At 37.1% G+C, this 11150-nt stretch overlaps 1 protein-coding gene across 1 annotated transcript; it reads right to left on the minus strand.

Moving 5' to 3' along the window:
- Nucleotides 1-235: 235 nt before the first annotated feature.
- sav (scaffold protein salvador) lies at nucleotides 236-10471 on the minus strand. The gene is made up of 9 exons (XM_085948000.1): nucleotides 10187-10471; nucleotides 8146-8329; nucleotides 7707-7782; nucleotides 6022-6406; nucleotides 4529-4657; nucleotides 2449-2620; nucleotides 2219-2355; nucleotides 1585-1717; nucleotides 236-447 (listed from the first exon to the last, which is right to left on the minus strand). The coding sequence occupies exons 1-9, from the start codon at nucleotides 10269-10271 to the stop codon at nucleotides 378-380; spliced, it is 1371 nt and encodes a 456-aa protein (XP_085804126.1). The 5' UTR covers nucleotides 10272-10471; the 3' UTR covers nucleotides 236-377.
- Between the last annotated feature and the right edge of the window lie 679 nt (nucleotides 10472-11150).

Genomic DNA, 11150 nt, shown 5'->3' on the forward strand with positions numbered 1-11150 from the left:
AAACTTCAAATTGCAATTCCTGCATAACATGATTTCGAGACTTAATAACTTTTGGCAGTAACTCCATTGAGAAAATATTGTTTCATTCGAATATATTATATTCAAATGAGACGATATTTTCTCAAATATACTATATTTTTATAGCATGAAGGTATGACACAGAAGGACATCTTTCATATTATAATAATTTAGTTTTAATAAAAGCTGGACTTCCAAATCTATGCACTAACCCATAATATAAATACACAGATGACACACAGAACCGTTACATAATATAATATTATTATTTATTGATCATATACAAATATTCAATGGTCGTATTTTTTAACCAATTAAAATCATTAGGCTTATTTAAGGGTAATAAATATCATATTCTATCAGCAGTTTGAATGTGCGTGATAGCCGATCCCTTGTCTTCTTCTTTCAATTTCTTGCACCAATGCAGATCTGGAATAACGTCATGGTAAAATTTGTTTAAGTAAAAGAGGATCAAATACAAACAAATTGGTTCGGTATACAAATTGCGAAGAAGTCAGACCAGTTTCACGTCTGGAAATGATAAACTTACAGTAACACCCTGAAGTTATGTCGTAGGTCCGTGGTTTATAAACTTAAGCATTAAAACTACGAACTTGGATTATCATGGGTGCTTAGTACATATTATTGTATTGTGACCGTACTGAAAAGCTCGATTTGATTTAAATGAGATTTCAAGATTTTTTAAAATTAAACATAAAATACATTAAGGGCTTGCGCAGACAGAGAGCGGTCGGAGTTCTGCGTTCAACCGACCGTTGACCGCTAGCGTTCAGGGACAGCAGACAGGTGGCGGTCAACAATGTGCGTTCCATTTGTGTACAAACGTTGTAGTGACACAGGCGCTGCATAATGCGAGACCGCTATATTCCGACTGCGAGTGGAAGTGAGAAAGCACCGCTGTTGCGTACTCACTCCCCCGTGTGGTTTCGCTCTATGTTGTTTGACTGCTCAAATTCCTATGACGGGACTGGACGGGAGGTACAGCGTTCTTTGTAATTCTGGGAATAGAACTCTAGAACGCTAGCGTTCCAATTGACCGGCGCGGTCTGACCGCCAGCTGTGTACCCATACAGTATGAAGTCCATACAGTACAAAGAACGCCGAACTCCGAACGCGGAACGCAGACCGCCTGACCGCTCTCTGTCTGCGCAAGCCCTTATACTATGAACTCGGATTATCATGCGTGGTGGTTTATAAACTTACAGCGAGAAGCTTTAGAGAAGCTTCTCGAGATCTTGGAATTACAGAAATGTTAAAAATTTCAATTCTCGAGATTCGGGATTGGAAAATCTCGAAAATTTCTCGAGAATTCCCATCAGGAAATTCCCGGAACCCAACTCTATTTACACCGTATCGTCCACGGATAATCTGCAAACTGGATAATCCACACACAGATAATCAGGAGTTTACTGTAATATGCTCGACCTTAATTAGTTTAATTGAAAGGCGATCTCCATCTGGCTCGGAGTCATGAAGCAGCTGATAAAGAGAATTGAGGAGGAGGAAGAGGAGGAGATTAGTGATGATTGTAATAATCTTAATTACCTATATTGCTCGTACTTCATTACGATAAGTTGGAGCTCTTGCTTGTATAGCCTGGTCAGCATTGCCGAATAGCAGTCTAGTTCAGTCAACCTGAACATGCCCCATCGTAGCTTGTGATCCAATTCTTTAGATGCTGTAAACAAAATTCAAAGTTATCACACACTGCTAATATCTATAGATTGACGAAAAGATCATGGGTGTGATGTCATAGCATTGTATGTCGCGTAAAGCAGCACTTCTCAAACTGGGGGGCCGTGGAGCGTAGTGATCACTGGACGATACCTGTTACAAATCAGTCAAAATATCGAGGTCGAATTTTTACACAATCACAGTACTATATCCGATATGGATAAGAATTGTAGAACTTAGAAATGAATTTCGCCCTTTCTTCATGACAAAAAATCAGATCTTTCTTTTTTTTTGGGGATGGCAGCCTTGGATTTTTTTCTTCGAATCCCTCGTTGATTGCGAAATTTCGCTTATTGCAACCGCGCCCAAAATGCATCCGTGGGGTTAACCATTGATAGGGGAATCAACAGTTACCTATATTGCATTGTTCTCATTCGTTATTTCTTTCACATACATAGGTCCAAACTTTTGGACTTTCCATTACATAGTTGATTGTATTTATTACCTTTGGAATAGACTATAAGCCACGGAGGAATCTCTTCAAGTAAATAAGGCGGAACTAGGGCTCCAGAGAGCGATCCAAACACATAGCACCCACCGACGAGGCACGGATGAGCAGAGGACGCCTGCCGGGTCATTTCACTGTAAAAAAAAATTGGTGCATGTTATAGCAAACATTAAATTTCTAGTACTTCCCAAGAGGAACTTAATGTAGAGGTAATAATAGATGCTTACTTAAAATAATAAAGGCCTTGTGGACTGCGGACTCTCTGCCAGCCAGAGGGAACTGACTCCAGTGGATGCGTCCAATGTGTGGTCTGAGTGTTGTGGTCCATGTAATATTTGCGGCCGCGTAGAGTGAAGTCCACTGACCAGCCAGGAGGCAACGGAAGTTCTCCATCTTCACCTGATTTCATTAATTTCACATTAACAATGTACCTAATAATAATAAAAGCAACAAGTAATTTGTTACAAGTGTTGGTGCTGTTCGGTTACCAGGAATACAGCGGAAAACACATTTTGAAAACAGCCGATAAACTGGATTATTTGTTAGGTTAACCTAACCAAACCTAAACTAACCCAAACTAACAAATAATCCAGTATATTGGGTATTTTCAAAATGTGTTTTCCGCTGTATTCCTGATAACCGAACAGTACCCAAGTGTTCGCATAAATCTGATCTGATGAAAAAGTCGATGTTAAAAGAGAAACAGATTTTTAAAGAAAGGGGCTGAATCTCTTTAAATCATTTGTAATTTTCTCTAAAAGTTTATCCACTGTAATTTTAACATATTCTGACTACATTTTTTACACTGAAACACCAATTTCGAGTAGACTAGAGTTATTGACAATAAAAAAAGTCAAACTAATCGACATAGGACCTGTAGGAATAAAATCAATGTTGTATCTGACCTGACATAAGACGGAAAAAAGTTAAGGTCGGTATCAATTATCGACTATCAGTTCACGGATTCTAGTATATCGGCTGCTTCCAGTGATTTTGACCTTCGTAGGCATTGGCGTAAGACACGGCTTCTCATACCCTGGGCTCGATTGCCGCTGAGGTGCATAATACATCCATGTGATTTCTACAAGTCTAAGTGTTTCACTACTATAATTGGGCCTCATGGTCTGTTGTAGTGTTAAAGAAAAAAAAATGACAACTAAATAATATGGACAAGGAATAAAATACCAATATAATTTGTGCTCACTTCAGGAATTTAATTATCATGTATATTACTCTAAACGTAAGCTTATAGTGTTCTACAATGTTGTTATGTAAATGTTTCTCTGAATGTCTCATTATGACAGACCTTCTCATTAATATTCTCTCTGTTGGGGAGGTGGACAATATATTCATACGGAAGTGTGAATTTTTGTCCTACCCGCAGAGAGCAACAGTCGCTGGTCAGCCTATGAGTAAGGGAGTGTACTCGGTGCCAATGTTCCCTGCACACCTACCGAAATGTGTCCGCACACATGTTTTCATCCCCTGCACAGTCCTCATACAAAAGTATTGTAAAAGAAAGTTTCCTTTGCCAGATTTTAGTTTTGTTCGAATGCACGAAACCATCAAATGCACAATCTTTCAACTCATTTCTCGAAAAGCGAAGGTCAAGTGCGACTAACGTGAGCACGCAAGTAAAATTTTACATCAAGCGGGATCACTATATCCGTCCCGTTCTATCGCGTGCCAAAGTATACGAAAAGAAGATACGTATTTTAGTGTTTATCAATGACCACCTATGTGCCGGGTCCTCTACATTTCTTAGTCTTTGACATGTTTCAACTTTGCAAGAAACATTGTCAGTACAGTCTCATAGTAGTCCTTATTGTGAAAACATCAGTTTTTATTCATCTTCAAATTATCGTTGTTAGTGTTATTATTATATAAAATCACTGAAATTAATAAACATCTTAAAAATATAAGTTTTAATGAAAAATTGTATGTGTGTGTTTGTGGGTGAGGGGGTGTAAATTTGCAGCACTGGGTGACACCAACCCTAATTACGTCACTGCTCAGATGCGTTGATAGTCCGCACACACAATAGAAATATTAGAGAGAACGTTGCTCAGTACCTGCTTGATTTTCATGTCATGCGACATGAACAACTCGAGCAGCGGTGTTGTATCAAATTTTGCATCAAGCTTGCCGATACCCTAACAGAAACGACCGGTTGATAGATGGTCACATGTCCGTACGCTACCCACTGACTCACATTGAACATGTGCGGACTTTGGCCGTGCAAAAATGTTCTGAAGGTCCTCCATCATCTTCAGCGCTTAAGAATATCAAAAATTAAAATATTTTAACCTTGATTACTTCCAATTATTCCTGAGCTGTGTGTCGCATTGTGAATCAGCTGTTCTCCGTACGTCATATTTGTTGGTCCATTTATCATGTTTGAATATATCGGTGCAGTCGTCATATTATTGTTATAAGCTAAAAAAAAACAATATGGATTAGAGCGCTTGTGTGTTTAATTAATAATATGCCATTTTAATGGTGTCAACACTATCAATTTTAGTTAAAAGCATTTTTACTAAACAATTTACTTGCAAGCATAGAACAGTTTCTAAGATTTTCCCAAAAAATCGACAGAATCTTGTAGTATTAGGTTCACGAATTGAACTTGTCCCACCATTATAATAACCATAATAATCTATGTACAGAATATTTTATTATAACGTTGATCTTTTCTTTTAAGAAGCGACTCTTGATATTAATGGCGGTACAGCCTGGTGTAGGTCTTGGTCGCCGCCAACATTATTCTCCACCATCTTCTCTCCCTTGCCCTGGAATGCCAGTTGGACGCACCGAGAGTCTAGAGGTTCACTGGAGTCATGATTTTCTGCGCCGTTGACTCTCCAGTTTTGTCAACGTTAAGTGCTTCAATGCTTATGTTCATCCCTTCCATGTGTGATTTTTTAATATTTTTACATAGTAAAGGTTTTAAAATTTTTTTACATAGTGAATAAAAAATAAATATGAATCTTTTGAAAGCTGCATGTTTCCATATAGAGTAACTAAATATTTTTTCTTTGGTTACTGTTAAGTCTATGTCCAACGAAATATTTAAAGTTTGCATCAAAGTAATCATATGTTTTTGCATACATACTATTATATTGCAATATTATAAATAGCAAAATTACTAAAATTTTACTTCAAAACTCTATGCTTGCACTTGAAACAGAAACCATAGAATATTCGTGGGGTTATTGTCAAAAGTTGGCAAGTCTTGAAATAATGTTATGAGGTAATAATTGCAATTTGAAAGTGTGACATGCCCTATAAAATCAGGCATAATGCTTATTTCTGTGTGCTTTATGTGCGTGTTCTATATATCGGATGGATTGAATTTTTTTTCTAGCACACATATTTATATAGACACAATCCGTTGTTACCTCTAAATACCTACCTAAATTATCGACTTACCAACTTTTGGTAGCTTCCCCACGTATTTTGTTCTATCACGAAAATAACAATTGAAAACCACAATAGGATTTAAGTAATAAGTACTGTCCGACAAGAAGATCTAGGCAATAACCGGAAGTCGCTAGTGCGGTTAAAAATGGGAGGCACTTGTTAGTTCACAGTTTTAACACGTAGACAACTCGCCGCTAACCGGAAGGCGCTTCAATCGGAGTGCGGTTAAAAATGGGAGAAGCTTGTTGGTTCACAGTTTTAATACGTAGCCAAGAAGATCCTGTTGGACAGTAATTGAAAAATCATGACTTGAGAGAGCATATTATATTTTGTACGATCACAATTTGTATCGCCAGAAGGCGTAAAAAACATATGCCAACCTTGTATTTGGCCGTGATTGACTGAATGATGAGACAGGTTGGTGGCAGAGGCGGGCAGATGATGCTGCGAAGAGGTGGGCGTGACTGCGGGCGAGGACAGGTGATGCGTGGAAGAGGCGGACGATGAGATAGCAGAGATGGCGTGCGGCTCGTTGCTGTTCTCTCTGGTCAGGATGTGATGCTGTTGCTGCTGCTGCTTGACTTGCTGTTGATTCTGGTAAATGGGATCCTTGGACTGGTGATTTTGATAGATGGGGTCCTCCATTTGGTGAATCTGATACATCGCCATGTCCGCTGGCCGGTGGTGCATTGGCGTCCTCTGTCGGCTCGGTTGTCTGCTTAAATTGCCACCTTCCATGTCCGCGTAGCTTACAGAGTGACTTATCTGTAACATGGGTAAGATATTAATGACACGTATCAATGGGTTTATTATTCGATATAAAATTATAAAACCACAATTGATAGGTTAGCGCACAGATGTATGTTTTTAAACAACTGAGTTTGAAAGATTCGAATCGATTGAAAATCAAAGACAAAATGGACATAATATTGAATGATACAGTATCTTCTCAAATACTTTATTTGGATGAATAATATTTTTACATCGATACGATTTTTCACGGATGGACGTTTTGTGTGTAATAAATAACCAGATTTCAGTAAAAATTGTATATAGAATATCCCCGCACTAAACCATCGAGTCATACATGTCCATAACTTGGTAAGTCCTGTGGCGAAGAATGTCTTAATAATTAAGGTTATATGTAAACTGTACATAAAACATTTCACTACGCCACAGTTCGCCGTGAGTTTTCTTATCAGAAAGAGATGACCGTATACTATACGGTCTCCAATTTTATTAGATTCAATATGAACATTAATTCAAGAATGAAAACCTAAACTAACAAATAATCCAGTATATCGGCTATTTCCAAAATTTATCTGCTGCTGGTTTCCTGTAAAGTGTAAACTGAAAAGAACCGTATTTTATTTAGACAATAAATTTTATGTCAGTACTATTACGACCCAAAGAGGTTGGGCTGTCTTTAATATACGGCCATGTATTTCTGATACAACATTTCACGGTGAAGTGTGATACGGCTAACTGCATACGTACAAGTTTCCGGACACGCTTAATTAAAGAGAAATATACTAAAGCCTAGCCCAGACCATGAACATCTGTACCTACATGAACAATGTTTTCCATCCCCGTCGGTAAACAAAAATACATGAACAATTATTGAATCAGAACCTGTTAAATTTTTGGAAAAAATTTTTTAAGTTTGTATAATATAATGTTAATATAAATTATATTAAATTTTACAGGTTATGTACCACGCATTATAGTTAGTTGGCGAATAGGGATTCGTGGTCTCATTCTGCAACCGTGGAAGTGAAAGGCACTGTGCAAAAGGGATGACGGTCACAGTACAGTCTTATGGCTAGGTATCTAAAATAAGCTTATATTATAAAAGCTTAACTTTACTGAAGTTAAATAAGAATGATGTCTATATAAAATCAAAAGCAACAGTCCTGTTAATATTTTGTTAGTGATAAATATATGTTGGCAATCTTCTCGATACTGTCACGTCAGTATTCTTTCAATCAAAATTGAAGAAAATACCCTAATGTTAGTAAATAATATCAACGGTATTGTACTCATCAGTAAATCGGTGATTACTTACAGAGGTCGGGTTGATGTCTGTGCTATAATGTAATGGAACGGGCAATGATTCACCGCTGGCGGAAAGACTTGCAAATCTATCGGTAAAAGAAAAAGACAATAAACTTATTACATTATTTATAATGGGTGACTAAACACTGAACCTAGAAAAAATAAGATGTCCAATGAATGCGCTGTAAATGCGATGCGACCGGTAGGTTGCAGCAACCATGTGCGTAAATGCTTTTTCCATTTCGTCTCTTCTCCCTAGTGATTGCCGGAGACCAATCGACAGTGCGCAAGGGGCCTGATACAGTAATGATAACAGTGACAAATAATACAAACTGAACCTACATCGATAATAATAATTTTTAGATTCATAACTATGTTCGATATAAAAAAAAATGTTTTGGCTATCGAAAATGTGTATAAAATAATGTGGTTTATAAATATGAATTTACCGATGTGCCAGGTTAGGCACGGATTCACTGGGTGTGTATTTTCCAGCATGGCCACCGAGGCCTTGCCCTTTTCCAAATTTATGTTCCGGCGGAGGTACAATTGCAGCCGGGCTTCCTTCAGGGACTGACTGCAATTGTTGACTGCGAGATCTTCCATTTCTCTCGCTCGTCCATACATTGATTACTAGAAATAAAATTTTAATTATGCAACAGCTAGAGAATATCCGCCATGTACAGATTAACCTCAAAGTTAATTTCCTAATTCCCAACAATGAATTATAATAATCCTTAATTAAAAAAATATGGTTAGCCAAACCGTGGATTGTACAAGAAAGACAATTAAAGCAGACATGAAATGCTTGCAATTGTATGGCAGATTAACATAACTTATCCCAGCAGAAATAAAATATAGGTACTTGAATGTTATAGCATTGAGAAGTGTCCTTGAAAAATTGCCTACACGATGGTCCAAGTAAAGGATGCTTCAGATCTGTCAATACATTCAGCTATGCAGTTGGGGAAATGTAGGGATTGCAATACCGAATGAAAACATCAATACAGGTATTTAATATTGACTGCTTAATCCGCAAACCAGCTAACTCCACTTGGGAAAATTGTTCAGGAAGGAGAAAAAACTTAATAATTTAACTATCGAGTGAAATTTAAAATTCCAAAAATACACTAAGAATTTATTTTTCACAAATAAGCTGCACTACGAATACTATTTTAGCTTCCCTTTAAATTTTATTTAAAGAGCGGAGTTGTTCCATTTATGATATTGGAAATTTGGCACCTGCAGTTGGGTGTATTGTGTGAAGAACGATAACGCATTTATTTATTTGTTTAGGACCTATAACCTATTGTTGAAAATTATTTGCCGTTTCACTTATGTATACTCTTAACAACCGCAGTGCGCGAATGCGCTGACGACTAGTTTCAGGTGACATTGGTCATTCGCAACTTGCGAATATTCACGCAAATCACAACCAAAATGTCTTATAACCATTTGATGATATCGATTAAATGTATAAATACAAATACATAACTAACAGTACTATAACTCTCATTGTATTATCAAAAAATTGACATTTACTTTCATAAACACAATATGATATTCTTGCCATAATACCCCGTTTACACTGCATAGATTCACTGTGTACAGTAAGAAAATGTATGGGGAAACATGTATTATCCTGCAGTTAGCAAGATTGCGTACATGAATCGAACAAGTTTGGAAGGTTCCAAATTTCAGCGCGCAAGTAAGATTATTTTCGATCTGCGTCTGTGCAGTAGAGCGATAGGGGCGGGGCGAACATGCCGGTAAAAAAAGAACTACTCATTTTGAGCTTAACCGATTTTCAATACGACCTGTCAGATAGTAGTATAAAATGATAACCTCGCGTCTCGCTTACTCTTGAAGAATGAGATTGGAGAGACAGTCAGCACTTTTACGTGTCACGATAAGTAAGTCCATGCACGTGTACAGGCGCTATAATGGTTATTTGTCACTTTAGTTGGGTTATTTAGATTGCTGGGTAAACCAAATAAGAGATTGGTTAACTCGATGGAAGAAGATTGGAAATGCCTGGGGAGTACTAGAATGTTAAAAATTATAATTGTTTGGTGCGCACCTCGAGAAACAGGCATTTAAACACTGTTAGGTACACATTTTAAAGCTAGTATTGATATTCACAAGGTTGCTAGAACTATCAATTGATTATGTAGTATTATTATAAAAACTACAATGGAGATCAAACTTTTTCACAAGAATAAGAACCACTTTTTGTTTTGTATTCAGTCAAATTATATTGTGGTAATAAATCATTTTGTTACCCGATTTCATCGAAATTTGTCAATTCTTGATTTTGTTCGTTTCTATCGTCCACGAAATACAAAACAAATTTTACATTGAACAAAATTTTTGACACAAACAAAAAATGAGATTTGACAACTGACTTGTTTGCATTTAAATTCTATGACAGAATTCAGCAAAAAAACTTTTATTACTCGTTGAGAAGTTTTGATGGCATAAAATACTCACTCGGAATTTCTGGAGGAGTATCCTTTTTAACGTATTTACCGACAACTCCTCCTTTTATTGTCTTTTGTCCCTTTCGTGAAATCATTTTGTCAGTTGTTGTTGTCGATGTCAGAAATGTAGTAAAAGGTTACGGTCTATAAATTTAACACACGGGTTTGATTTTAATCCACTAATGTACCTACGGCGTGGGAGATTACTATTGTTTATTATTAAATTCATAGCGAGTATCCCAAAACACAATAATTGACCCAACTCATCACGACAGATCCAAAATTTTTCAAATGTAGTGTTGCAAGTCGTAATACCAGTGTTGCCATATTTTGAAAGTGGAATTATAGTACAGAGCCTCCAAAATTATAGTATTTGGGGATAAAATATAGTACGCGTTGTCATCTCTTGAAAATGAAAATTTTCCCAATTTTTCATAGTCGGCTCGTTTTTTTTAGAAAAAATATTTCGTCGCGGGCCGCAGGTTCCCGATTTTTCGTGGTCGGCTTGTTTTTTTTAGGAAAAATATTTCGCCGCGGGCCGCAGATTTCCAAATTTTCGAAATGGCAAATGCAGAATTATAGTACTTTTATATAAAATTATAGTACGATTTTCAAAATTATAGTATTTTGGCCGTACTATACCTATTTTATATCGTACATAGTACGCGGACCAAAATTATAGTACAAATACTATAATTATAGTACGGTTGGCAACACTGCGTAATACAGACGTAAGTATTTTTATGGGTTTCTTGCCAGAATATTTTTGTATTGTGTTTCCCCAAAATTTCTATACGTGATGTAAACTTGTCTTCTTCCATATCCACTCCTAAGTTGGAGCATATGACACCACACGACGTCTCCAAGAATCCCAGTCGCTCGCCAGCATCTCGCCAGTCTTCTTACCTCTTCCCAGATCATGCCAGCAGTGGCGGCCGGTGGTCTTCAGAATAGCATTTTTTGGTAGTGCGCAA

Source organism: Rhyacophila brunnea, unplaced genomic scaffold, assembly GCF_057557595.1.
Source record: "Rhyacophila brunnea isolate RB1 unplaced genomic scaffold, BYU_Rbru_1.0 scaffold_20, whole genome shotgun sequence".
NCBI lineage: Eukaryota > Metazoa > Arthropoda > Insecta > Trichoptera > Rhyacophilidae > Rhyacophila > Rhyacophila brunnea.

What these genes read in the sequence shown, in the direction of transcription:
- sav (XM_085948000.1), bottom strand. Translation starts at nt 10,271, where the DNA reads ATGATTTCACGAAAGGGACAAAAGACAATAAAAGGAGGAGTTGTCGGT. An exon ending in TACTCCTCCAGAAATTCCGA is followed by an intron (nt 8,330 to 10,186) that starts GTGAGTATTTTA and finishes TTTTATTTCTAG; the next exon opens with TAATCAATGTATGGACGAGC. An exon ending in GCTTATAGTCTATTCCAAAG is followed by an intron (nt 1,718 to 2,218) that starts GTAATAAATACA and finishes TTTTGTTTACAG; the next exon opens with CATCTAAAGAATTGGATCAC.